The sequence below is a fragment of the Aulonocara stuartgranti genome (genome assembly GCF_965226115.1).
Source record: "Aulonocara stuartgranti genome assembly, chromosome: 22".
In the NCBI taxonomy this organism is placed as follows: Eukaryota; Metazoa; Chordata; class Actinopteri; order Cichliformes; family Cichlidae; genus Aulonocara; species Aulonocara stuartgranti.
In genome coordinates, this window is record NC_138957.1 from 32,030,316 (window position 1) to 32,057,491 (window position 27,176).

A 27,176-nucleotide genomic window follows, 5' to 3' on the forward strand; every position below is an offset into this window, starting at 1 on the left:
TCAGGTTATCATTATATGAGCCTGAGCATTAGTCTTATGCATTACATTTGGGAGATTATTTCAAGATATCTCCAACTTTAGACGTACACTCTACTTAAATCTAATGCTATGATATCTAGAGGTACACCTAGTTTAAGTGTACAGGCCTGTGGATTGTTGATTATTTGGTAATTCAGTTCTTTTTAGTTAAAAAAAACATTTCAGATATCCACAGGGATGTTATTTCCACATCCACAGTGGTTATACTTACACATCCATGTTATTTGTCCATGAACAAAAATGACTCACGAGTCGTTCATGAGGCTTTCACTTTCACTAAATACAGTTTCACTTTTTCATTCTTGAAAAAAATCCTACGGTTCAAATGGTTTTCTTTTATAATTTTTCAGATAATTTCAGATACAAATTAGATTTTAACAGGTAAAAGTTTCACTTCAGATGTTTAAAATTAAAAGTAAAACTTTTTAAGATAAAGTTGCAAATATGTATAAATGTTTAGCAGTGGACAGAGGATTAAAAAGCTCCACTGACTATTAAACTTATGACATCAACAACAACATGTGTCTCAGTCAAAATTATATTCTTTATAGTGAGAACCAAGAAAGACAAAGTCAGTAACTGTACTATAAATAGAGTATCTGTATTTTCTATGAGATACTTATCAACAAATACTGCAGTACATATACACCACCTATCAAATTTCAGCTTGCACTGGTGAATGCAAGTGTTTACTTTTAAAATGTGATTTACAAAAGTTGCAAGACTGATAAAGAAAAATTATGTAAACAAATTTATGAAATGTGCATCTTTGTTGTCGTTATCAATATTGCCTCTATAAGCTCACCAGTAAAAATATTTGTTTAACAATAAACAGTCAGTCGATACAAAGATATGATCACATACAGGATGTGCAGTTCAGTTTCCATCCACTGTGCAACATTTTCAGGCCGGTTGCACAATAATCACACCCTTATTGTGCAGATTGAGTTTTTATCTAACATCCAACAGATCACCGGCTGTTCCCTGAGTGTGCCTGGGGGAACATGGTTTTGAATAACTGCTGTCTAAATGAATTACCTGCTAACTGAAATCTGGGATCAAAAGATGTTGCTTTTATTATTTTGATAACACAGTTACGTGTCTGATAATCTCATTGGAATCCAGCAGTGAAATGATAACTCCACTTTAACGTGATGCAAAAGTCTCGACTCATCAGGGACTACTTCAGTGAAGCTTATTGTCCATTTTCAAATCTTATTTGAAATACAAATACTAAGGTGCACATAACACTCCACAGGCACATAATACCTGAAAAATAACAAGACTAGAGAAATACCAAAAACATTTTTCAAAATTACATTAAAAAATAGAGACAAAAGCGGAGATGATGGATATGCGTCTAAAGAGACATACATACTAGATAGGACAGGGTAGGGGAAGGAATAGATTGTAGTTTAATGTCAGAACAAGTTAAATTGTTGTTAAAAAACTATTTATATAAAATCCCCAGTTTATCCCCTTTTCCTGCTTTAATCTGTAAAATAACACTCATCACTTCCAGCTGAATCCCACCTCCTTCCAGGGAACACTAAGTGCAGAACACAAGAACGTATTTTATGGGTAAAACTGCTCCTGGATCAGCGTCGCTCTCGCACACTGGGGGCATTGTTGGCAAGGCGTCTACGTGGGATAAGCGCATGCGCCATGTTTCATGGTGCAACGCAGACGCAGATCGACAGCAATCACGATCAGAAGAAAAAAACAGATGTCAGTATTTTTCTTTGACAAACTCCGACAAATGAGATGTGGATTATTACGGCGATCATAAACGGATTACAGGTGCAAGAGTTCGGCAAACAGCGCAATCAATAAAACTGCAATCGTTTTTTAGTCACGTGGTCACGCCTGGCCAATCAGAATGAGCCAAATCCTACGGAAAGTATGTCCTTTGTTCGGATATTTCGACAACTTTATTCGCCTAATTGTGGCGAATAATCTGCGCGTCTCTCTGGATATGGACACGGTGTTTTTATGAGCTCGGGCTCGCGTTGAACACATTTTATCGCGGTGTTTGCAGAATGCCACGTGTCCAGATTTGATGAACGGGCACGAGCCGTCACATGACTCCCCTCCCCCACCCTGCGCAGGGAATGGGGGAAGAAGGCGGACATGTTTGAGGGAAATGTGTTGGTTAAAAAGTATCGAGGTGGAAGACAAGAAGATAATTTGAAGAAAGGTTTCGCATTATTTTGGGATTTATCATTGGAATTTCTTACTTACTTTACATTCCAGACTTTATTGACTTATACTCAACATTCATTTTATATTTTTTATATATATTTTTAAAAATGTTTAGTTTAATGTTTGTTTTTACAGCACAATGTTATGAAAACGTTAGAAATATTTGAATCTGTATTAATATGTGCCAGTGCTGTATCGTGTATTTCAGTGACATTGCAGAGAATTTGTAACCTTGGTGTGGGGGATGGGCGCAGTGGTTAGGTAACCTTTTGTGTGTCGTCGTTTCAATGAGTTTAAGTCGTTTGTTTTTTTGTTTTTTTTTTAAAAGAAGCCGCTTATATAGGTTTATTAAGTACGATTTTTGTACTATTATCTTGATGTTATTTGGTCTTTTATTGTTTGGTTGAACCACAAAGGTGTGGTTTGATGGTTTAATCTTTAAAACAATAGTCCAATCTTTAATTTAATTATTCCCTTGGACTGTATTGGTTAACGTAGTTGTAAATATTTCGGTTGGAGCTTGATTTAATCAGGCTTTGGATGAGGTTGTTAATGAAAACTGCTGTGTCATTCAGGCGTTGGTTTCTGTGACCTTCTTATAGGTGTTCGTGTTAGGTTTTTATTGCTGATGAAAGATGTAAATGATGGCTTCAGCACAAACATCGTTTAGTTAAATTATGTGTAAGGCCTGATCTGCGCCCTTTCACAGCGTGTAACTGCGGGTCGTGGAGGCCTCGTTTTACAGACTTGGCTGGTCTGACTGTTAAAATTGTGGCGCTTTCTTCACCAAGTGTTGGGATCTTACACCGTTTGTGCGTGTAAATCGAATATACGGCGTTTTACAGGTTTTTCTTGACATTGTGTGTTTTGAGTTGAGGGTTATTTGATCATATTACTGTCTCTCAACGTGCTTAAAGATGGCGGCTGTGCTTCGTTTCCCTTAGATAAAAAAATGCGGATGTACTGTTTAGTACAACGCTCGTGGGAAGAAGCCCTTGGCTCTTCGAGGGTACGCGTGACTGGATGCAACAACCAATAGGCTTCATGGTATTTACCCTGAAAGCCCGCGTTACAGCAGCTTTGACCAATACCCGTCGTCGCTCTCAACACGTTGACGTAATGTAATATGATATGGAGCAGGCTGGCTTCCTTGCCCTCGCTTTCTGGAGGGATAATAATGGCGGAGCCAGTTGCATACAGTATATCTTAAAGGCTGTAGAAGGGTGGACCAATAGTGTTGTGCAACTTATTTGACGGACAGGAAAATCTTGCGAATAGGCTGACATGAATTGCAGGTTGGAGAGTTTCAGTATCCAGGGGTGTGGTCATTTTAACTGACGTCGTGAACAGCCAGTAGAAATCCAAGGGGCGGGGACGTTTTGGGGTGGTGTGTCCAATGGGTTTTGCGACGGGTCTATAAAAAGCCGGGTGTAGTCGCATAGTCGCCATTTCAGCGAAGCAGATTTGAAAGAGAGCTCCGTGGCGGGGAACGGAGAGATCTGACGACTGGAGACGGATCCTGGTTTGAGTGTAGCTAAAAACAGAATCCGGATCCATCCCGATGGAAATGGCTGTTAACCCGCCCATTGACAGGTATCTACCGGTATAACTGACTCTCAGCTTTCCATCAGTCGGAATATTGTGAACATTTATGGTTATTTATTTTAAATATAACGGAACGGGCACCCTGTTTGCTGTAATGCCAGTTGAAGAGAGGTGGACGCTGAGTATGCTACAGGAAGGACTTTATCGTGTCGTTACAGGCATTAGAAGTGACTTTCATGTGGAAGAAGTAAGGTTGTTTTGGGCTTTTTAACATAACAAACTGCGACTGTTGAGCGCTGTGCCGGCGCCATTTTCGGCTGCCGTTGGCCGCTCTCTCACACTGTCTAGCAGTTAGCATTACTAGCTCTAGCCTGAGCCCAAAGGGTTGCTCATGAGACGCGTAAGTATCACGTTTGGTGCTGTATGTCTGCGTTTATTGACAGTGACAATTGACAATGCTGACCTGGCATCTTTTAAGAAGGCTTTATCTAATGTATAAATGTGGCATTTGTGTAGCACAAAACCATAGTTAAACTTGATCGTTGTGCAAGTACATACGTAGGGGGGTCGTGCGCACCGCCACGGCAGAGTCACTGCGTGTTTCGCTGGTTTGTTGTTGTAGCCATGTGGCGGTCATGGGGTTGTTGTGATCGCCGGTGTAACGACTCCATTGTAGCATAACGGCTAACGCTCCGTTATCAGTAGCACCACTACCAGTTATTTATGTATTATTAAAGTAGTATTGTCACACATACAGAGAGCCTGTCAATGTCTCTGGTAAATGTTATTTTTAATGTAGGGTTATTAGTATATATGTTGGGTGTTTCCCTTGGTTGCCTGGTTACAGCGCACACTAGCCCCAGTAGTTAGCAGCTGCTATCATTTTGAACTAATCCGATAATGCCAAAAAACTGTCTCTAAATATGATAAATTTTTAATACTTTAATGGAGAATCTATTTTTTGTCTCTTAATTTGTTAAATATTTTTTGGGCCAACATGTTTTTTGTGTAGTGCTGTTATATTTTGTACATGATTATTTCCCTTTTTAATAATAAAGTACACTAACTGTCAAATGTGTTTCCAACAGTTGTATCATTTAAAATGACTGGTTTACAATAGCTTTGCACTCCTTTTGTTGTATCATGTTGCTAATTCTTCTTACATTTTGTGTGTAGGGTGGATCAGTGCAAACATACCTTTAGGCTATGCATAGGAGACTTAAGCTACTAACCCCATGGTTATATTACTTGCACTGTTTGCTTAAATGTGGAACTTAAAAAAAAAAACAATTTTCTGTTTTGACTTAATGGTAATGGTGCAGCATCCAATAATACAACACCAGCTGTTTCAGGCTTTTGGTAGAAACCAGTTTTCAGGCGGGTGACCTTAAATACCCCCTCTGGCCTTGGTTAGTCTTGTAAGTCTTGTGGTTCAGATGGTGGGCCAGTGAAGGTGGATCATGGTGAGTCAATACTTTGCAGCACTGAAAGAGGACAACTGAATAAACAGAATTGCTGGTTTTTACATTTTTCTTTTTAAATTAAAAATACTAGCATTAGTGTCACTGTAGATTTGATGCTAATGCCACCAACAGTCCCCATCCAAGTAACCAGACTCTGAAAATACTGCACAGTTAATGACATAAACTACAACTACTGTTACCTTATATCCAGTACCCGTAACTATGCTGTTTGGCTCTAGAGTGTATAAGGATATGCTTTCTTTACACCTTAGTGTTATTAAAGGTACACATGGAGGCACAATGGTAAGTCAGGTCAACACCAGAGTTCAACAGAGATGGTCTTCCTTCGCTGGTGCAAAGTGTCGTGTTACGTATTGGTAATGTGACTTTTGTATAGAACTGTTTTCTCCTGTCATCTAAACATAACTCTGAAGTCACCAGGCGCTCATAGGTACAGTCATGGTTGCAGAGAACGAGTTTAGATAGTCGGTGTCTCGCACCTGTCAAACACAGAACAAGAAGGAGGAGTGGCTTAGTGTTAATACTGTGACAAGTTAATGTGTACCCTAAGCTCTGTTTATATATAATCACAATCCTGTGTTAATGACTAATGGGTGGCTTGTGGTAGACAAGGTTAGGAATTAGAATTTGTGTGTAAATTTTCTACACTATTCCAGTCATTACAGTAACATGGCAGCTTAAACTCCTCCCACAATCTAAGTTGTTTTTTTTTTTTTTTAAAAGCATGGAAATGGGTGTTGGGTTTAAGTCTGAGTGAGACGTGTAGAAGAGGAAGTGCTTGTACCAGTTCACCCAGTGTGAGCGCTCAGGGTCAGGCAGATGGGTGCTTGCTAACAAACGTGTAGTATCCTTTTTGACTTTGTATCAAATTTGACATGATAACAGGAAGCATACGTCAACAAGGGAACACTTATTTATTATGAAAGTTGATTAGCTTACATGGTAATCCCAGGATGTACAGCACAGAATATTCATTGTAACCTTTCTATAATGAGAAGAAAAACTTAATAGAATTTCATCATCACAGCTCAAACCAAAATACTCAGTTCCTTTGTAACTGTGCTCTCTGCAGCTCCCATGTTGGGCCCGATGCCAGTATGTTGGGAATAATGATGGATCAGAACTGTGGCACAGCTGGAAAACGCATCCGAAAACCTTCACTGCTCTACGAGGGCTTTGAGAGTCCTGGAATGCCCCCCCACAGCCAGATGACCCCTTCCGGGCCCCCGCAGCCCCCGGTGAAGGACCCCAACCGCCAGGGGAGGATGACCAACCAACTGCAGTTCCTGCAGAAAGTCCTGCTCAAATCTTTGTGGAGGCACCACTTTGCCTGGCCCTTTCACGAACCCGTGGATGCTGTCAAGCTCAGCCTGCCGGTGAGTGTATAGTTTCAGGTTTCGGTTCCTGTTTAAAGAGTGAAGTTTGAATGTTTCCTACCCTGAAAATGCCTCTCTTCCTCCAGGACTATCACAAGATCATAAAAAATCCAATGGACATGGGCACAATTAAGAAGAGATTAGAAAATAACTACTACCGCAGTGCCAGTGAGTGCATGCAGGACTTCAACACCATGTTTACCAACTGCTACATTTATAACAAGGTAAATCTGCCCTGGTCAATATAACCAAAAATTGTAAAAATATATAGTATAAAATATTTAGAGCAATACTACCCTTGTATATTATGTATCTGTATATAATTATGTCTTTAGATGTTGCCTATAGTTATTAACTATAGTTAATGAATGTATTATGTATAAAGTGTGTTAATATCATTGTTTTAAAACCATTTTGTGTGAATTTCCTTCACTGCAGCCGACAGATGACATCGTGCTGATGGCTCAGTCTCTGGAAAAGGCGTTCCTGCAGAAGGTGGCTCAGATGCCTCAGGAAGAGTTGGAGCTGCCTCCCCCACCTCCACGCAGCAAGTCTGCAAAAAATGGCAAAAAAGGGAAAAACAATGCAGGTGAGCAGATGTGTCAGGCCAGCAGCTGTAGTACACTCAGGACAAGATCAGTCACTTCACAGCCTGATTCTCCTCTTTCACTCTTTCAGTCTCTGGAGGCGTGACAACAGCTCATCAAGTCCCAGCTGTCTCTCAGTCAGCATACTCGCCTCCCACTCCAGAAACGCCCGACTCAATCCTCTCCACCCCACCACAAACCATTTTGTCCAAGAGCATGCCCCACGCCTTTCAGACTGAGCAGACCATGCCCACAATCACAGGTCTCCTGCCCACCCAGCCCACGGCTAAGGTAACTGTAACGCTTGACTTCTTGTATTTATATTTTTGGAATGTGTTCTAAAATTCATGGAGACTAGACATGAAACGGGATTCCTCTGACTTCCTCTGTTCTTCTTTTCTCATCTACAGAAAAAAGGTGTGAAGCGGAAAGCGGACACAACCACTCCGACCACCGTACCCATGCCTATAATGAGCACGATGGGCGTTAGTGGCATGGGGCTGGGGCACAACTCACCGCTAACCCTGACCTCTCTGAGGGTGGACCACAACAGCGGCATGGGCATGGGGATGGGAATGAATATCAACATGAATATGGGCCGACCAGCAGTGGTTGTAGGCACCAAAGGAGCAGGAGGGAACAGGAGGGGAGTGAGCGGACGACCCATCAAACCTCCTAAGAAGGACTTACCAGATTCTATCCTGCCGCCGCCGGTGCGCCGCAGCAAGCTGAGCCCTCAGATGCGTTACTGCAGCGGCGTCCTGAAGGAGCTGCTGTCGAAGAAGCACGCCGCGTACGCCTGGCCGTTTTACAAGCCTGTCGATGCCTCGTCGCTCGGTCTTCACGACTACCACGACATCATTAAACAGCCCATGGACCTCAGCACCATCAAGGTACGCATTCGTTCCACAGACTGAATTTATCACTTCTGAAACTGAAGTTCAGAGACTGTTTATCTAAAATCTTTTCTTTTGTTGTTTTAGCGAAAGATGGACGGCAGAGAGTACCGTGAGGCGCACCAGTTCTCCGCTGATGTTAGACTGATGTTCTCCAACTGCTACAAGTACAACCCTCCTGACCACGATGTGGTGGCCATGGCCAGAAAACTCCAGGTGATTTTCTTTATTTCAATGATTAAAAAAATTAATTGGAACTTTTAAATTCTCGCAATTTGAAACTTCTACTTCTCATTTTCAGTTGCATTTTTTTTTAAACCAAACCATTTTCTCTCTCCAGGATGTTTTTGAGTTCTGTATTGCTAAAATGCCAGATGAGCCTCCAGCACCACCGAGCTCTTCCTCGTCTTCCTCATCCTCTTCATCCTCCTCTGAGAGTGAGCTCAGCAGCGAGAGTGAGGAAAGCGACAGCAGCCCAAGCTCCGACTCTGAGGAGGAGAGGGCGAACCGTCTGGCAGAGCTGCAGGAGCAGGTGTGTACAGCAGCATGTTTGTAAACACATGTTCACACACCGGTTGTTCGCAGCACTGATGCCATTTTATCTTTTTATTTTTTTGATCTTTCAGCTAAAAGCTGTTCATGAGCAGCTCACCGCACTCTCCCAGGGCCCCATCGCCAAACCCAAGAAGAAGAAAGACAAGAAGGACAAAAAGAAGAAGAAAAAGGTTGAGAAAGAGAAGCACCGGAGGATAGAGGAGGATGTGACACCTGTCAGGCCGCCCAAGACCCCGAAAATGACCAAAACTCCAAAATCTAAGAGCAAGAGTGTGCCCTGCCCCGTGATGCCGATGAAGAAGGCACCGAGCAAGAAAAACAACAAGAGCAAGTGAGTGCTGCCACCTACTGGACAGTTTATGAGTTGACTGCATTGTGCACATTTTTATTTTGTTAAACACTCCCTGCTTTCCTCCAACAGATCCAAAAAGGCCAACGTCATCCCGCAGGTGGCCCACGATCCCCTCGTGAGCCATTTTGACTCAGACGAAGAGGAGGAGACGGCGCCTATGTCGTACGACGAGAAGCGCCAGCTCAGCCTGGACATCAACAAGCTGCCCGGCGAAAAGCTCGGCCGTGTTGTTTACATCATCCAGTCCCGTGAGCCGTCGCTCCGAGACACCAACCCCGAGGAGATTGAGATAGACTTCGAGACGCTGAAGCCGTCGACGCTGCGGGAGCTGGAGCGATACGTCATGACGTGTCTGAGGAAGAAACCCCGAAAGCCTTACAGTTAGTGAACCTCATAAAACATTGGGAAGAAAATGAATAAGCACTGGGTTAGTTGATCTTTGGTTAAAGTTCTCCAGCTCATTGATGTTCTCGTCTTCTGTCTGCAGCGAGTAAGAACAGTGCTGGAAAGTCGCGGGAAGAGCTCGCTCTGGAGAAGCAGATGGAGCTGGAGAGAAGGCTGATGGACGTCAGCGGTCAGCTCAACTCTGGAAAGAAGCCGATGAAGACCAAACGTAAGTCGTCCATGGTTGAAGAGTGAAACTTTATCAACAACGACTAAACTGGTCCCGGTGTTGAAAAATGACCAAAAACTACAGCCATGGAGCATAATGTAGTTTTCCTTGTTTTCCTCTGAACACATCTTGATGTTGTTTTGTTTTCTTCCTCCAGCCGAGAAGCCTGCAGCCGACACCCACACCCAGCCGTCGCGTCTCAGCGCCAGTAGCTCCTCCTCTGACTCTTCTTCATCATCCTCTTCGTCCTCGTCCTCAGACACAAGTGAGTCAGACTCCGGCTGAGAGACAGACTCTTCATATGAAAAGATGTCCCGTTGGACTCTTTTCCCCCCGAGTGGACTGAACTTATTTAAAGCTGCTGACAGAGCTGCAGGAAGGGCTGGCGAGCCCGGCAGAGATGGAGCGTTCCCGGCGCTCAGCTCCGACATGAAGGAGGTTCCTGCTCTCCTCCCTGAAGAACCGGCCTCGGCGGGTGGAGTGAGGGACGCTCCATCTCCTGCACATAAAGAAGATTGAGGCGTGCGTTGGAGGGATAAGGGTGCTAGAGCCAGAATGTGTCTAATTTCTGGAGATAATTTTCCCTTCTCACCGTGCTCCCTGTCTTTATGCTGTATAGACGAGGTGTACAGTACTCAATACATTTCTTTTATAAAGAAGCATTTTATGGAGCTAATTTATTCCCTCATTGTGGGAACAATGAAACTGGCATGAGCGAAGTCGTTTTTGTTTGTGTTTCTTTCTTTTTTTTCCGAGTGGATAAAGAGGGGAAATATTTGTGTGTGTGTTTCTGTGCGAATGACGTCGTGACGTTCTTCATAGTTTTGACGCAGGCGTTGAAAAAGTGGGTCTGCACACAGAAGCACCTTCAGAACGCATGAGATACAGAGGAGCTGACGAACATCTGCACACATCTGTTGGAGGGGCATGAATGTTTCTGTGTCGGCTGTTTTCTCATCCTTTTCTCTGTAAACGTGTTGCTTTTTCTAATGTGACCAATCTGCTAATAAATTGTGGGGGCGTTTCGTCCTGTGCTCAATAACATCTGTTCCTCTGATTTCTTTAATTCAGTCACAAAAACATCGGATCAGAGAGGTTTTAAATCCAGAAGTTTGTCTTTAAACAATCGGCCTTCGAGATCGACGGCAGCTGAAAGTTTCAGTTTTATTTGACTTTACTTTGTGTGATTAAACTTTAGTACAGCAGGTTAGAGACGGCGAGTTTGTTTTGATCGAGTAGACGCCGACGATGGATTCGTGTTGTTGTGATGATGCACTGTTTCGTTTTGTTTGTACTACTAAACCAGTTTGTGATTTTTAGGGTAAGGTGTGTTTTCTGTTCTTCTGCAGCGGATTATTTATTTAGGAGGAATTTTAAAAAGGAGAAACTTTTCATACCGAAAGCAAACGTTTGTGGACAGGTTACGTGTCGGGATTGTGGAGGTGTAGATAACCTACAGCCTCTGAGCATGTTTTTGTTTCCCTTTGATTCCTTTTTTAAAGTATTTTCAGTCTGAAGTTTGTCAGAACCCTGAAGCCTGTGTACTCCATCGCTTCACCTGAACATCTGTACATAAATAAACTGAGACGTCTTTTCACCGACTTTGGCAACGTTTTATTGACATCCTGAGTTCAAACAACACGACATAAAAAATACATCAAAGTTTTCAGTTTGGCGATCAAAGAGAGGCGCAGATTAAAGTATTAACTGCAGTTTGTTTATTCTTTTGCTGAAAGAACTTTTTAACCCTAATCTGGACTTTTTAAAACAAACGCTCTCATCACAGAGGGGAACAACACACAACTGGAACTGAACATTAAAATCGAGTTCCTCTGAATGACGTTCTCACAGTGCCTGACTTCATGTATCCTCACATGTGCAGCCTGCATCCTGCTGCAAGCAGTTTTCCTGCATATTAAAAATCCTGAGATTCTCTGACATGTTTATATTGATTATTAATAATTATTACTAATAATAAATAAAAGGGAACAAGAAGACAAAATCCATTTAATACTCCAAAACAGTCCTGCTGCACTGTGTAACCCCACAGACCAGCTGAAACTTCCAAACATGAGTTTTTTGACAACAGATAAAAGTCCAGAATAACACAGAAGATCATTTAAGTATTTGGTGTCACATTTAAAATCTATTCTTAACTTGGGAGTCTTAATAATATTAAACTGAACCTTTTATTAACATTTTATTAATGATATATTTATATCAGCCTTTAAATGTATTCAGTAATGATGCTGACAGCTGGGACAAAAACATGTAAAGATATTTTTGTGATATTTTAATTGGATTTTATGTAAATTAAGGTGTTTTATCTGTTGCAGCCGAATTAGTTTTTGCTCTTAGTCTAGTTTGGCTCATTTTTCATGAAAGCTCCTTGAAAGATGAAAGTGAAAACCAGATGAAGCAGTCAGAAGTTACCAGGCAACAGGATCTCTTCTTGGAAAATAAATAGAGCAAAGAGGACACAGTGAACTGGACTTCAGCACATCGCTGACGCTGCTGATAAATTTCTTTTTCATTTCTCAGGAAAAAGCTGGACTAGAGTTTTTACAGACACTTAAAAGTGCAAGAGTAAAAACAGACAACAGAATTATGACGGAGACGATTGTAAATCAAAGCCATGTGTGGCTAAATATATAAATGTTCCTCTAAAGGTTTCTGCAGCACATCAGTGTCAGATTTACTGATCATAAGATATTTAATGAGAATATTGAAATAAATCTACCCAGTAAATGAGGAAAATTAACTATATTCTAAACTATAAACGTTTCTGAGTTCTCACTGCGGTGTAGACTGATGCGTTGAGTGTTTCTTCTTCAGTCATCTTTCTCACTCACTATGTGTTAATAGACCTCTCTGCATTGAATCATACCTGTTATTAACCTCTGTCTCTCTTCCACAGCATGTCTTTATCCTGTCTTCCTTCTCTCACTCCAACCAGTCGTAGCAGATGGCTCTGCCCCTCCCTGAGCCTGGTTCTGTCAGAGGTTTCTTCCTGTTAAAAGGGAGTTTTTCCTTCCCACTGTCGCCAAAGTGCTTGCTCATAGGGGGTCATATGATTGTAGGGTCTACGTTACAATATAAAGCGCCTTAAGGTGACTGTTGTTGTGATTTGGTGCTGTATAAATAAAATTGAATTGAACAGACTGATAACAGAGATTGACTGCCCTCCAGTGGCCACAATACGTATTTACACCACTGGTATCCTGCCACATGTAAATACTTCCGGTATTGTGGCAACCACAAGAGCACCTGGCTTTAGCCACTGTAAGGTGAGGAGCGCCACAGTAGGCGGAAACGTGTGACTTCGACTTTAATAGCGAAAATTAAATTGCGTTTTGACCACATTGACAGAGCAGAGAAAATATACTAGACAACAGATTAAGTTGAAATTATGAGATAAAAACATTTTGCATGTAAAAAAAAACCAAAACAGTTTAGGTTTCAGCAGAAACAACACGTTACACTTTGCATGTAATAGATTTGGGGAGAAAAGTCTTTACAAAAAGATACTTTACAAGATACTTTTGTAAATTGTATGTATTGACATACAATTTAATAAAGGCTAACTAAACTAACTAACTGGGCAATAAAAGACATGAATAAAGTGCAATGTGCAGTAAATGGAACAATTTACATTGATGTTACAGACAGTGAAAAGTAGTGAAGTGAATTTGTTCAATAAGAAGCAAAAAACAAATACATTTGAAAGTGACCGCTACATAGGTGTCAAAAGAACACATTTTTCTTTACTCAAGTAAAAGTATAGATACCTCTGTTTAAAAAGACTCTAGTAAAAGTATTGACTCATGTTTTTACTCAAGTGGAAGTAAAAAGTACAGGCTCCAAAACATACGTAAAGTACAAAAGTATAAAGTAAGGTAAAGTAAAAGTAGAAACAAAAAAGTAGCAAAGTAAAGGACAGATACCCCAAAAGTCTACTACTAAAGTACAGTAACAAAGTATTTCTACTTCGTTTCTTTCCATCTCTGATGCCAACAATAAATCATATTTTAATGCAAAATGTGGTTTAAAGACTCCAGCTCTCTTACTTAAATATTCCCATGTTGTAACGCATGATCAGTGTAAGCGGACTTGTTGATTCCTACTAACGGTGAATGACTCTGTTCCAACCTTTACGATCCACTTGCGCGGTTTGCAAGTCACGTGTTTCTGCCTACTGTGGTGGTGACGTGTTTCCGCTTACTGTGGCGCTCCACAGTGGCTGCGCTGGTATTTAAACAGCTGTAAATGACATGTTAGACTATAATCTGTGAAACATGTTATGAAGGAAATTTCTTTGTTAAGAGTGAAATAACAACAAATATAACATAAAAGTGGCCAAAAGTTTGGATTGATTATAATGTAGAAACAATAATCATACAGTCATAAAGTTGCCTAAAAACAGGGCATTTATTTGTTTTGTGTAAATCCTGTTCACTACAGTCTATTTGACATTTTAGGTAAAGACGTTACACATAAAAACATACACAACATTTTTGGTAGACGGTCACTTTTTGGCCCAACACCGGTATCGATTTCAAAATAAAATGCCTGTATAGCCTTTATTCTTTTACTGATGATGTTGGGTTTTCATTACATTAAACACTGTTTACCTTTTTTCACCGTTTTTTATCGCCGCCTGATGGACAAACCTGAAACTACAACAACAGCAAACTGTCATGGCGGCTGCCACAAGGCTCATCTCAAGGTTGACGCTGGTCACCGGTTAGTTTATGTTTTATTACGGATCCTTCACAGAGAAATAAACCCGACCGTTTCTTTTTGTCTCAGGTGTTTTTGCTCCGTTAAACCGGGAGAGGTTTTCTCCGTTATCTCCGCAGCTGAAGGAAACTCGCGCTTCATTAAACTTCTCTGCGAGTTCAGAGGAGCTGTGGAGTTTCAGACTGACGTTCAGACTAAGGAGATTTATTTTGTATCATGTGAAGCTGTTCAAAGTATTCAGCAGCAGCTGATTCATATATAATTAGACGCATCTGTGCAGCTCGGTTATTGTTGCCGTGGAATAAACTGACGACAGGAAAGGATCGTTCATATAGCCCACTCCTTCTTCCGGTCAGTTTCTCTAGCAAATATTCCCAAAGATAACAATACATTATTTTTAATGCACACTAATTAATTATTCAGAGTTTAGGCTGCTTTCAGGTTATAAAGAGATTAAAATTTAGGCTCCAGCTCAACATCTGATGCATAATAAATTTCACCTGTGGAGAAAATGTGAGTTCATATTGTGTTTTAGTGGAGATAATGTTTCTTATTGTAGCTCAGGTTAGTTTCCTGTCATTTGCTCCTCGTCTTTAAGTCATTTGTAGTAAATCGCAACCTTTCATTTTAAAACAGGAAACACAAACATCAGAAACGTTCATTTCCAGGCAGGCAGCTCCTAAACTATTAAATGTGGATGTTTAATCAGAGCAGGAAGCTTTGAGCGGACCTGAGAGCCCTGCAGTTGTGTTTTCACGACTAACTCTAGTCCAGATGTTTTTGTGGGGACTTTTGTTTTCATTTCAGAAACATCCTGAGCTCCTGACGCCTCAGACGCTGCTGTTTCCTCCTCTCTGTTCCTGCTCTGACTTCATGCTCCTCTCTTCCCACCCAGGTGGAGGCAGTGGGATCGGGCGGGCGGTGTGCCAGCGTTTGGCCTCTGAGGGCGCCTCCGTGGTGGTCGCTGACATCAGCGAGGAGTCGGCCAATGAGACGCTGGGGAGTCTGCAGAGCGACCTCAGGGGGCAGGTCCACACGGCGGCTGTAGTGGACGTGTCGTCTAAAGAGAGCATCAAGAAGCTGGTAACGAGCGTGCAGGTGAGAACAACGCTCCTGCTGCGCGTTCGTCTTTTCCTCCTCCTCCTTCTTTAACGTACGCTCGTTCCTCCTGCAGACTCGGTACTTCCAGCCTCCCTCGGTGTGCGTGAACGCAGCCGGCATCACTCAGGACGACTTCCTGCTCAACATGGAGGAGGAGCAGTTTGATAAAGTCATCCAGATCAACCTGAAGGTAGGCGGCGCTGACACCTGGCAGCTTCTCCTCCATCTCACACTGCAGGCCGAGAGACGACTGAACACAGTTTAAAATGATGTGAACAGCAGAACAGTGACGGGCTGTTTATTTGTTTCCTGTTAGTGATTAAATCCACTCGAGCTCACAGGTAAAAATATATTTGAATCCTGTGTTAGATCAGAGTGAAAGGATTCATTTTTCATTGTTCTCTCCCAGGGTTCATTCTTGATCACTCAGGCGGTCGCTCAGGCTCTGGTGGCCTGTGGAGCGCCCAAAGGATCCATCATTACTGTGGGCAGCATCGTGGGAAAGGTGAGATATGAGCAGGCGCGGTTTGGGTCACAGTTTTGTACAGAAACATAAAAAAATGAGTCAAAGTTGGAGATTTTTGTTCTTTAGTTTAATTTAAAGGGAGAAAATAAAATAACAAAAAGAATTAAAGACAGAAAAAAAATCTCATTGGTCATTATTCTGTTTACACACACAGAAGTAAAAAAACACCCGAACATAAACCTGTAGGCAGGCTTTGAGTTTACAGTCTGTATAAACTGCCCTGTTTATGTCTCTGGTTCCAAACCTGCACATTATTAATAAAACTCTGATTTTTTACTCTGAGAATGAAGCTGAGCTGACAGCAGACTGAAGTCTCAGCAGTGACTCGTCCTGCAGCTCCACTCTAGTCGAGATGCAGTCAGTGTCCTGTGAGACGATCGAGTCACGACAGTTTCAGCGTCAGTTTATTTTCCTGCTTGACTTTTCTTTGAGTTTCTTCGCATCTGTTTAAAATTAATTGTATTTACATTTTATTTTTACATCTTAATTGATATATTTGTGTAAATAAAAGCTCCAACTCAGAATTGGATCTTGTGTTTGTGCTGGCTTCAGGTAAAAGTGCAGTGCATGATCCTGCAGATGATGTCTACTGAAGTTTTTGTTGCCTTGAAGTTTTCAAAGTAAAAGATGCATGAAAGATATTGTATTCCTGAAGCAGCTTTAAAAACCACTGCAGGTGTTCCTCTCTCTGCGGGTCCTTTATGGTTTATGTGGCCTTTATCTCATGTCTGTTGTGGTTGTTGTTTGCAGGTAGGAAACATCGGTCAGGCTAACTACGCTGCCTCTAAAGCTGGAGTCGAGGGTTTAACAAGGACCGCTGCCAAAGAGCTCAGCAGGTAAAACAAAGTGATGCAGCGACGCGCATGAGCTGACCGGAAACTCACCTGTGTCTCCGCCTCTCTCTCTCCAGGTTTGGGATTCGCTGTAACTGCGTGCTGCCAGGGTTCATTACGACTCCAATGACAGATAAAGTGCCAGAGAAGGTTATTAGCAAGGTACAACACGCACGCACGCACACACAGGTGCACACACGCACACAGACATCCACACAGACACACACAAACAGGTACCTGCTGAATGTGACGTGAATTTAGTTTTTTCCTTTTTTAAAACAATTTCCTGGAGTCTGATCACTGCAGCGAGCTGTTAAACATCATAAAAACTCGTAAAAATATTGTGACTGAAACAAAGCTGCCAACATATTTATTTACTTCCTGCTCCTCAGTGAAGCTGCAGCCATGTTTGTGTTTCAGATCGAGTCCTTGGTGCCTCTGGGAAGGATGGGCGAGCCGGCGGGTCAGTTTCATATCACTGATGCTTTTCACTGTCACTCTTCATCCAGGACATCAGATTCATACATGTGTCGTTCTGCTCCGGCCACACCGACACCAGCTGCGTTTAAATGAACACAAAGCTGTTGGATGAGTGGGATTTGTCCAAACATATATGTGGAACATGAGAACATCAGTGTTTCTGCATTTTAGAGTCATCAGCCACTTTAACGAGTGTTAAAATAGGACTGTGCTAGAAAACAGGAGTCACACTCAAACTGTCACACGCGGTGAAACAACCGTTCAAAATACAGACAAAATGCACTTTTTTGCGTTTTTCTCAGAGAATCACGAGAAACAGATCAAACATCTGTTTCTGTTACACTGCTTCATTAGGATGATGCAGTTTCAGAGTTGACACTGTGACACTCACAGCCGGGAAACAATGATTGACGAGTTGAACTTTTTCAAACAAATGTGTTTTTCAATTCTGAAACAAAAGTTTAGAGGGCTCAAAAATGCTGAAACAAATAATGCATATTAAAAAATGCATAATTTCAGCCCAGCTCTCTGACAGCTGTAACTCAGAAAATGTTGGTGGCATGAAGGTGAACGTTTGCATGGCCTCATAAAACAAACTAAAGTTAATTTATTAAAAAGATCAGCTGATGGGCTCTTTGTGTCCTCCAGAGGTCGCTGATGTCTGCGCCTTCCTCGCCTCGGACGACTCTCGGTACATCACCGGAGCCAGCATCGAAGTGACAGGTGCAGTTTCTCTATAAACTTTTCATTTCACATGACAAATGTTTTCAGTTTAACGAGAATACCAACACATCAGGACTCGTCTTTCTTTGTCAGGCGGACTTTTCATGGGTTAAATCAGCCGTCCGGCGAGCACGCGACTGAAGACTGTGAGACTAGTTTCTACGTAATTATTATTTTTTGACTTGATTTTGATTGCGTGAATGTTTTTGTAATTTTGATGTGAACCTGTCACACGTTGTCTTAATAAACACTAGAATGTAATGTTGAATCTGAATGAAGCTTTAAAAAAGTTTTAACATGTTTGTGTGTTTTTGGGGCACAGCTGGTTTGAACCAGCTGCTTTTGAGTTTTTAGTGTCTCCACACCATCATCACCACCAGAGCCTCCTCAGGCTTCCTGTCTTCTCTGAGAAGGTTTACATAATAACTCTGGCTTTAAAAACATTGTTGGAGGTCAAAGGTCAGCACACACAGTTTGAACCTGAAGGCTGAGCTTCCTCAGATGTTGCAGGTGTTTAACTCTGAGCTGCGAGCCGAGGTGCTGGCAGGCCTTTCAGGGCTGTTTGTTTCATAATCGGAAGCATCTTTGCTCCATCTGTGCTGCAGTTTTTCTGTCTTTTATTGTTGAAACCACAGCAGTTTCCACTTTGAGTCGTCTTCAGCAGATGCTGTTTCTCAGCTAAACATGTGAGTTTGGAAACAGGACCCATAATCTCAAAGACGACGTAGCAGCACATTACATCCCCCTCTGAGTGACACAGCTGGGCTTGACTTGGTTTTAGAAGTTTAAATACAGCTGCTGAGAGGAGGAGAAAACAATAACGATGCCAAAATCTGTCTGCAAAACAATCGAGCAAAGAAAAACTGAGGTTTCCGTTTTTGTCTTTATAAAAAGTGAAGCTAGCAGCTCTCCAACAGCCTGTCTTTTACTCACAAACGCATAAAATGTCTGAAAGCATTTTGAAATAATTATTTGCAGAGAACAAAGTTACGCTAACGAGGTTAACGAGTTAATCCCAGTTCTTTAAAAGTCTGTGACTAGTGATGAAACCGAACTGATGCTGATCTAGAGGAAAACAGGGGCATAATTTCAGAATGGCCACAAGATGTCGCTGTTTCACCTTCTAGTAACAAATAGAAACAGCAATCACTAAAGTAGACCATAATAAATATTTAATGGAGAGCACATAAATAATTTGAAGTTAAGGATATTTTGTTATATTACCAAGAAATAAATTAATATTGTCACCAATGCAGATTATGCTACTAAGGATTTGGGGAAAATACATTAAAGTAAGTCAAAAAACAAAACATGAAGCTGATCCAGAAGATAAATTAATTAAAAAACGCACAGAAATAAAAACATAATTACCAAGAAAACCTGTAGAGCTCTTTAAACTGCTAAATAATAAAGCATTTAAAATACATTATTAATAGACATCGTTTCCTATGTTGTTGCCTATGAACAAGTACTTTGACAAATAGCGACACCTTGTGGCCCTGTGTAGTAAAATCATGACAGCAGTTTGGAAGAAAAACAAGAGTCAAGCAGCTCTTTTTAAAAAGATTATATATTACAGAAACAAGAATTTAAAAAAATTACTTACAGACATTATAAAATACTTTTTTCTTTTTTCAGCACCATATTTTTATGTTGAAACGGCTTCAACACAATAAAAACAAACAAATAGTTGAGGTCATTCTCTCTGGAGGAGGGCAGATTTTTTTGGTTTTGGCTTTTTCGGTCATCCATCCTCCGGTTTCCTGCTATATATATTTAAAAAAGCACAAACAAATAAAACCAGAACCCCAGAATTAAATCGCCCCATCATTTTTCACTTTCCATCCCACAGTGGCGGACGACCTTCGCCCCCCTGCCTCTCTCACAGCCTCTCTCTCCCCCGTGGTGGTTCAGTATCTTTACCATCACAGCTCAGATCGATGCAGACTTTAAGTAAAAAGTTGTTCCGCGATTGCAAACCTGCAAAAGCCAACAAGTGAAACAGCAGCAAGGACAGGGACGTGACAGAGGTGGAGAGTCACCGTTTAATCATTACAGTGGAAGCAGGATGTAACAGCACAGTACAGTCGATGCAAACACTAAGACGGGATCTTACAGTAACGTGTGGCCACAGATTCTTATTTTTATTCCGTACAAAAGGAGTTTGAACAGGGCGGAGCACCGCGGTGAGTTTGACCTTCAAGTGTCAGCTGCAGGAAATAAATACAAACCACATGTGACTGAAATATTGGTTGGTTCTTGTTTTTTTAATCTCAAAGCACCCTGTTAGTTTTAAATAAATACAATAGAATATCACTATTTCTGTACAAATGGTATGTAATGCACATCTTCCCCAGGTACAAGCTTCATGAATTAGAAGAGACTACAGGAAGGAGTCGGAGTGGACACTACACCTTTGACACGTTTGTGTAATTAGCACCTTACCACACAGGTCAGTAAAAGCGTGCATTTTTATTTGCTGCTGCAGGAAAAACAGGAGGAATCTCTGAAGCTCTGACATGTTTAAACACTGATGGAAAACAACAAAGAGTCCAGACTCAGCAAACACCGGAGCGGCGTGGTGTTAGCGGCCTCGGTGAGGAGTGATTTAAAGAATCGGGTCTTTAAAAAAAAGGCACCAGCAGCATGCAAATACAACAGCACTGCATTTAGCACAGTTTACAAAATGAATGGCTTTGATTTCACTGATCACACGTCTCTCCTGCCTCGTGCATGCATCACATCGGCTCAGCGCGGTCTCGCTCCTCTCGGGTGGAGGAGGGATTGTCCTGCACCTCGCCACACGTTAACCTCGGTGCTCAGTTCCCTGTGTTTCTGCCGGTGTCGTTAATTCTTTGGTTCCTTAAAGTGTAAAAAGATCTGAATGTTACTCTGTAAACAGCATGGCTGAAGAGTCGCCCCTGATGACCTCACAAAGAGCCTCATCTACAGCTCAGGGGAACGTTTCTGACCTCTGGCTGTTCTTTTATGCTCACGTTTGTCTCCTGTTTTGCTTTCATGTGATTTTAACTGCATCACAGATAAAGGCGGCTGCACGGGAGCCTCTCACAGCCTGAACGACCGTCAGTCATGCTGCCTGCAGAGTGAATGTAGATTAGAGAAGTGGGAATGAGTGTGACCCGTTTCTGGGAGGAGATGTTGGATGGGGAGGTAGAGGGGCATCAGACCTCAGGTTGCCGGCTCGCTCTCAGGTCGGTGACGTTAAAGAAAACACTGTTTTATGTTGAAGAACGCTCCCTCCTGGCTTTATCTTCGTCTCGCGCGGCGGGTCGAAGGTCTCCTCTCCGCGAGTTTTTCAGATTTCTCTCCTCTTTTTTTTGTTTTTGTGACGTCCATTAACTGTTGGGAGGATGTTGGTTTCCCCGGGCACGCACTTTACTGTGAGCGCGTGTTTGTCTCACAACAACTGCATGTATATGTAAGTGTGTGTGTGTGTGTGTGTTTTATATCATTTACAAATTAATTTACAAATTACTGGGCATGAATGTTTTTTTCATATATAAGTGTGTCTCTAAGTGTGTGTGTGTTTGCATGTATTGTGTGTGTTTGTGTTCTTAGGCTTGGAAACAAACAGGTCCCACTTCAAAACCAAACTGCTGGTTTTTCTCCCCAAAGTCTGACACCTTGATATCCCGCAGAGGAAGATGCTCCAGCTGTGGCGTGCTGATCTCCAGGACCGTCCTGTCGAAGCCCTTACGATACTGAGGAGAGACACAGAGACACGCACGTCAGGAAACCACAAAATGAAAAAGGTTTATAAAGTCTGTGTAAGTTGGCACATTAGGCTGAAGTTAGAGCAGACGTGGTTCTTCTCCTTATATAAAACAAACTCTCCCGTTGCACCCGCTCAAAAACAAACAGCTAAACACTTCATAAAATCCTCTAAATGTTCCTCTTGTGTTTTGCAGCTACATGTGAAACCGTTTGTCATCATAGTGTAATTAGTGATCGTTCTCAAATTTAAATCAACCCCAAAGATCCCATAAAATGAAAACTGTCTGTTATTGATGAGGAACGTGACACAGTGTGGGGTTAAACTCTCGTGCTTTCTCCAACAGCTCAGTCACACGACATAAAACTCCAACCTCTTTGTGACAATAAGTAAAAAAGCGGCTGCTCTCAACTTATGATTGAATGTTTTTGATCTCAAAGCGACCGCCTGGTGTAAGGCGAACTGTCTCCAACCAATCACAGTCCAACTTAGACTGACTGCAGTCACTCTCAGACAGATTGGTGAAGGTTTGCCAATAATTTTTGTTCATCTACAAACACAATTTGCCCAGATGCTGCAATTAACCTGAGTCAGTCTGCATCGATGAGCACAGCTCGTCTGTTTTGTGTTTCTTTGCAAACAGCAGACTCGACTTATCTGGTTGCATTTCTGGTTTAAACTATGCAAAAGTCTCGAGTCTGCTCTTATTTCTTCATGTTTGTCTCGCTTGGAGTCAGACTATCTTTACATTTTTTAAGTGGTCAAAGTTTTTCTTTGCACATCGTCTACTTTTTCATTTACTTTCAGTTCATCCTTGTACCTGAGCATTTTCAGAGGGAACAGGTCAGAGTTCATAGATCGGTGTTAAACCAGTTAAACATTCAATCGAGAATAAAAAAGGCACCTGACTCAGCATGAATCAGTGTTCTGTCTACAGAAAACAGACAACTCTAGACAGTTTGTTCCATTTCTTTGGCTGAATCTATGAAAAATTTAAAAAAATGACACTTTAACAGACAGAAAATCGTATTTTGTGATTCCCAAAGAGCGACTAGTTGAAAACATATCTCAGCATGCTGTGCAGTGTGTCCTTAAAAAATCTGAGGAAACTGGACAAGATCAAAGTAGTGGTGATAGTCCTAAAAAAACTATAGCAGCACCAAAGTTGCACAGAAGTTTTCAACTGACTGTGAGTTGTCGTAGACCTGCTCTCTGTCTGCAAAGCAACCATTTCCAAGGTAATGAGAGCGCAATCATTTAAAAACACTGTTTTTTCTAATGTGACTGCAACATCACAGAAAAAGAGGCAGCTTAATTTACTAGGACTGGATGAGGGTCAGACTAACTCTGGTCCATCATACATGGTTACGATGGTCCAGAGGAAAGATGTGACAGCTCCTCATCACCTTCAGTGACACGGAGCCTTTAACAGGTCTGGATGTAGTTTTATGTGTGTGAACTCACAGAGCAGCCATCGATCAAGGCTTTGATGTACGGGTTGGTCTCATAGCTCAGCTCCTCGTCGTTGGCACCCAGGAAGTGCAGCGCCCTTTGGTAGTTGTTCTCGGCGCTTTGGTCGGCCCAGGCCACGGAGCGGTGGCAGTGGTAGGTGAGGTTCTGACGGGCCTGGACGCTCAAGAGGCGCAGGAAGCCCAGCTGGACCACGCCCACGGGGTCACCGTTGGAGTCGACGTAGGAGAACTGGGAGGAGGATGAGAAAGGAGAGGAGAAGATTTAATGATAAGACAACAAGCAGCAAAGAGGAAAAGTGTAAGATGAGTGTAAGGATGCAAACAAACGAGGGAAAGAAGGTTAAACAGGTCAAGAACTAAACTATTAAACTTAATTACTAACCTTACTACCAGTGGAAAACTGACTGTACCACGATCCTGGAGTCTCTTTGTCCCAGGAGCTCATCTCCACCTGTGACCACAATGATCCACGTCACACATTGTAGTTAAAGTTTCATTTAAACTCTGTTTTCACACAGACAGATAAAAACACCTTTTTTTAAACCTGGGTGGCAAATTTCCTCAACATTACTGCTCTGACATCTTAGTTTTGTTATAAATGTTAAATAATTTTTTTTTCTTACATAAAATGAGAAAATAGAAACCACCACAAACGCTTCGGGAACCCAAACATGTTGATTTAACCAAATTATTATGAGTTTAGTTAATAATAATGTTTTTTGACACAGTTGTTGTTTTTGCAGATTGCTGGACTGACCGTGTTGACGTCCTTGCTCGGGTACAAACACGTCTCTCCAGCACTAAAGTTACAGAAGACCTTGAAGGAGTCTCTGGAGCAGCCCTGATTGGGGTCGATCCAGTACTCTCCTGCAGGTGGCGACAGAGAAAAGAGGTGGGAAAATGTAAAAGTCTGACTTTGACTCTTAAAGATGTTCATTCATCATCGTCCTGGTACTGATATAAGTGCCAGGATCAGCTGCCAGGTTTGTTTTGGGTTTTGTGGTTTGTTTCCGTTACCGTCTTTGAGGTCGGGCTGGCTGAGGTTCAGGTCCTGGCAGGTGCGCGCGGGGCTGTCCTGAGTGCCCAGAGGGAAACGCATCGTCTCGATCTCTTGACGGAGGGAGTTGAGAGAGCCAAAGATCTCCTCCATGCCTTCGCTGCCCATCAGGAACTCTGTGCCGGCGGTGTCAGATGCCGGCATGTCAGGGTCAAACTCCGGCGCCAGCTGGCTGGCATCGATGGAGCGTTTGGACTTGGGACTCCTCTGGATGGGCAGCGGCTGAATGACCTCACCAGGTGGGCCCTGGGAAGCAAGTTTACATCATTAACTGCAGTTCAGAGAGCACATGGAGAAGATTTAAATGAAGAAAGGTGGAGTACTAACAGGAGGTCCAGGAGGTCCTTGTACTCCTTTTTCTCCCTTTGGTCCAGCTCCTCCCTAAATCCAGCAGGAAAAGGAAAGAAGCATTACATCATCACATCGATTCATCTTTGAATTTTACTGACACTGCACTCATGTTAGCGTGGTTACTCACAGATGAACCCTTAGCTCCTTTGATACCTTGAGGACCCTGGAAAAGATGTCAGACTTTAATAAAACGGCTTCAATGACAGGTTTGAGGAGCAGGAGGAGGAAGAATGACGTCATGTTCCTGAAATAAAACAGCACAAATACTTACAGGAAGACCAGGAGGACCAGCAGGGCCGAGGGGTCCGGTGCCTCCAGGAAGTCCCTGTGTTACAAGACATGAGAATCATTTCCATAAAAAAGAGTCAAATAAAATAAAGGTTTCACTGCCTGCTCTTCATCATGTGACAGAGGTCAAACTTACGGTCTCTCCTTTGGGTCCAGAGGATCCCTGAGGCCCAGGAAGGCCTCGGTCTCCCTTCTCTCCCTGCTCTCCCGGAGGTCCGATGAGACCGATAAGACCTTGGTGACCCTTCTCTCCCTTGGCTCCGGGGTCTCCACGCAGGCCGGGCAAACCAGGCGGTCCCTGCAGGAGGAGAAGCAGAGAAAAGAAAAGAAGAGGACGAAAGCAGGAGGACAGACGAGAAGAGGAAAGATGGAGGATTAAAGAAGGCAGCAGGAGCAAAGTGCAGCGTGACGGAGCATCAAGTGCAAACTTTGTGTTTGCTCTTACCAAAGGTCCAGGCGGTCCTTTCTCTCCAGCAGCTCCTGGTAATCCTTGTCCACCCTGAAACACAATTATTAACACACTTAGTGAGTGAACAGCAACACATCAAACAACAAGTGTCACACACACTGAATTTGTTTAGTTGCTGTTTGAATAAACCCAAAAATGACTGATACACTGAACTGACCACTGATCCTGGGAGTCCTCGAAGACCTTCGGTTCCTGGTTTTCCTGGTTGACCCTGAGGGCCGACAGGACCCGTCTTTCCTGGGGGACCGACTGCACCTGGATCTCCCTGTGAAGGGTGACGCCAAAGAAACGCGATTCAAAGATTCCTTCTTTGCATCAGTAAAAGTTATGCATCACAAAAATAAGATTGATAAGAATCTGAGAAAAACAGAGTTAATCATTTATTGTAGAATCATTATTAGAAATAAAGGGTCAGTAATCAGATGTAAACATAGTTTTGTCTTATCATCTGAGAGCTTATACTTACTGTGATCTGTGCAGATCATTTAGTAACTGAAGGACTCACCTTGGTTCCCTTCTCTCCCTGACGTCCCTCTGCTCCTCTTGCACCAGCAGGACCCTGACATGTAAATGAGGTAACAGTGCATCAGTGAACATAAGTGACAAAACACTGTATTCCTTCAAAGTTAATAAGCTTTCACTAAATCATAGGAATGAATTGTATTTTAAATAGAGGCCATTTAAATACAACTGCAGGAAAGAAACAGAATAAATGTTTGATGGTGTCCAGGATGCTGCGCTCAGGTTGGGTGTTTGGGTGATGATACTCTAAACATGACTGGTCAGTAAACACAACCTTATATGCTCAGGTAAATAAAAGGTCAAACTGCAAAACTCTGTGATTGTTTTCACCCTTTTTCAAAAGCTGGAAGCATTAAAAAAAATATTGGCTGCATGAAAAACTTGTTACTTAAGTGATCTTTCACAGCAGCAGGTTGCCATCAGACTGAGTGATCTTACCCTCTTTCCTGGGGGTCCAGGAGGTCCGTTCTCACCAGGAGGTCCGGGCGTGCCCTGCGATAGGAGGCAGAATGAAAAGATTGATCCCTTGAAAAATTATATAAATGAAACTTGTCTGTTTTGGATATTTACTAAAACAATATATGAAAGTAATGAGAAAGTGGCCACTTTCATGAGTATTTTATAAGTTTTTACTATTTCTTTTCCACATGGGTGAGGAGCTGGATCATTTCTAATCCTTCATTTCTGCATCTCTGCTTTTTTACTCACAGGTTCTCCTGCTTCTCCGTCCTCTCCTCTCTCTCCCTTGGCACCATCCTGGCCCTAAAAACAAAGACGATGATGTCAGAGGTTTTCTTTGGGTTGTTCGGTTCAGCACGAAGCTCAAACGTGCAGTGAAGAGGCTGAACTGAACTGTCGGCAGCTGTGGAGCCACATTTAACATCTCTGCAAATAAATAAACGTGAATCATTCAAAAACGACACTTACTCTGGGTCCAACCTCACCAGGGGGGCCGGGATCACCAGGGAAACCAACAGGACCCTGAAATTAATACAAAAAGATCAATGATTAAACACAGTAAAGAGATCGGTGCTCACTGATCTGTGCGGCAGTCTGTGTATGTTCTGGTGTGTCCGGTTCTCATACTGGGTTTCCTTTGGGCCCGTCGTCTCCTGGTCCTCCTCGTCCTCCGGCAGGTCCAGCAGTTCCAGGTTGGCCCGCCTCTCCCTTCTCTCCGCGCTCTCCACGAGGACCCTGTCCACAGAAGTACAGACCTCTTTGTTTGCTCATGG

The 27,176-nt window shown here is 42.4% G+C and overlaps 3 protein-coding genes and 1 long non-coding RNA gene across 11 annotated transcripts in view; 3 read left to right on the forward strand and 1 right to left on the reverse strand.

Annotated features, from left to right (window-relative positions):
• Positions 1-1,710: 1,710 nt before the first annotated feature.
• brd2a (bromodomain containing 2a) lies at positions 1,711-11,250 on the forward strand. Of its 2 annotated transcripts, none has more exons than XM_082522106.1 (12): positions 1,711-2,236; positions 6,343-6,646; positions 6,733-6,870; positions 7,085-7,235; positions 7,325-7,524; positions 7,644-8,126; positions 8,217-8,345; positions 8,470-8,661; positions 8,756-9,015; positions 9,106-9,416; positions 9,524-9,649; positions 9,807-11,250. In XM_082522106.1, exons 2-12 carry the CDS (start codon positions 6,368-6,370, stop codon positions 9,932-9,934), a joined length of 2,397 nt encoding a protein of 798 aa, XP_082378232.1. In that variant the 5' UTR covers positions 1,711-2,236; positions 6,343-6,367; the 3' UTR covers positions 9,935-11,250. The 2 variants fall into 2 exon arrangements, with proteins under 2 accessions (XP_082378232.1, XP_082378231.1); XM_082522105.1 differs by having other exon boundaries at positions 1,712-3,834.
• A 3,074-nt stretch (positions 11,251-14,324) lies between these two features.
• Positions 14,325-21,447, forward strand: hsd17b8 (hydroxysteroid (17-beta) dehydrogenase 8). 3 transcript variants are annotated; one of them, XM_082522187.1, is made up of 10 exons: positions 14,325-14,392; positions 15,285-15,487; positions 15,564-15,680; positions 15,900-15,995; positions 16,767-16,852; positions 16,927-17,011; positions 17,270-17,312; positions 17,978-18,052; positions 18,146-18,198; positions 20,541-20,566. In XM_082522187.1, the coding sequence occupies exons 1-9, from the start codon at positions 14,347-14,349 to the stop codon at positions 18,163-18,165; spliced, it is 771 nt and encodes a 256-aa protein (XP_082378313.1). In that variant the 5' UTR covers positions 14,325-14,346; the 3' UTR covers positions 18,166-18,198; positions 20,541-20,566. The 3 variants fall into 3 exon arrangements, with proteins under 3 accessions (XP_082378313.1, XP_082378311.1, XP_082378312.1); XM_082522185.1 differs by lacking the exon at positions 18,146-18,198 and having other exon boundaries at positions 20,541-21,447; XM_082522186.1 differs by lacking the exon at positions 20,541-20,566 and having other exon boundaries at positions 18,146-18,348.
• A 114-nt stretch (positions 21,448-21,561) lies between these two features.
• Positions 21,562-27,176, reverse strand: part of col11a2 (collagen, type XI, alpha 2) — a 53,340-nt gene continuing 47,725 nt past the window's right edge. For all 5 annotated transcript variants that reach the window (XM_082522096.1, XM_082522097.1, XM_082522098.1 and 2 more), the window contains 16 exons: positions 27,031-27,138; positions 26,872-26,925; positions 26,653-26,706; positions 26,383-26,436; positions 25,928-25,981; positions 25,580-25,687; positions 25,399-25,452; positions 25,090-25,251; positions 24,937-24,990; positions 24,793-24,828; positions 24,642-24,695; positions 24,275-24,560; positions 24,015-24,124; positions 23,640-23,708; positions 23,250-23,486; positions 21,562-21,774 (listed from right to left, as the gene is read on the reverse strand). In XM_082522096.1, the coding sequence (XP_082378222.1) occupies positions 21,628-21,774; positions 23,250-23,486; positions 23,640-23,708; positions 24,015-24,124; positions 24,275-24,560; positions 24,642-24,695; positions 24,793-24,828; positions 24,937-24,990; positions 25,090-25,251; positions 25,399-25,452; positions 25,580-25,687; positions 25,928-25,981; positions 26,383-26,436; positions 26,653-26,706; positions 26,872-26,925; positions 27,031-27,138 (1,641 nt within the window). In that variant the 3' untranslated portion in view covers positions 21,562-21,627. The remainder of the gene's footprint in view (positions 21,775-23,249; positions 23,487-23,639; positions 23,709-24,014; positions 24,125-24,274; positions 24,561-24,641; positions 24,696-24,792; positions 24,829-24,936; positions 24,991-25,089; positions 25,252-25,398; positions 25,453-25,579; positions 25,688-25,927; positions 25,982-26,382; positions 26,437-26,652; positions 26,707-26,871; positions 26,926-27,030; positions 27,139-27,176) is intronic.
• Positions 24,084-26,726, forward strand: LOC309699275. Its single transcript, XR_014274293.1, has 3 exons — positions 24,084-24,149; positions 25,903-25,997; positions 26,655-26,726. It is a non-coding gene; the product is annotated as an uncharacterized lncRNA (long non-coding RNA).

Excerpts from the sequence above, each read along its gene's own strand:
- brd2a (XM_082522105.1), top strand. The coding sequence starts at position 3,803 with ATGGAAATGGCTGTTAACCCGCCCATTGACAG. Across the intron at positions 6,647-6,732 it reads CTGTCAAGCTCAGCCTGCCG|GACTATCACAAGATCATAAA; the intron begins GTGAGTGTATAG and ends CTCTTCCTCCAG. Across the intron at positions 9,417-9,523 it reads GAAACCCCGAAAGCCTTACA|CGAGTAAGAACAGTGCTGGA; the intron begins GTTAGTGAACCT and ends TTCTGTCTGCAG.
- hsd17b8 (XM_082522185.1), top strand. The coding sequence starts at position 14,347 with ATGGCGGCTGCCACAAGGCTCATCTCAAGGTTGACGCTGGTCACCG. Across the intron at positions 16,853-16,926 it reads GCTGCCAAAGAGCTCAGCAG|GTTTGGGATTCGCTGTAACT; the intron begins GTAAAACAAAGT and ends CTCTCTCTCCAG. Across the intron at positions 17,313-17,977 it reads AAGGATGGGCGAGCCGGCGG|AGGTCGCTGATGTCTGCGCC; the intron begins GTCAGTTTCATA and ends TGTGTCCTCCAG.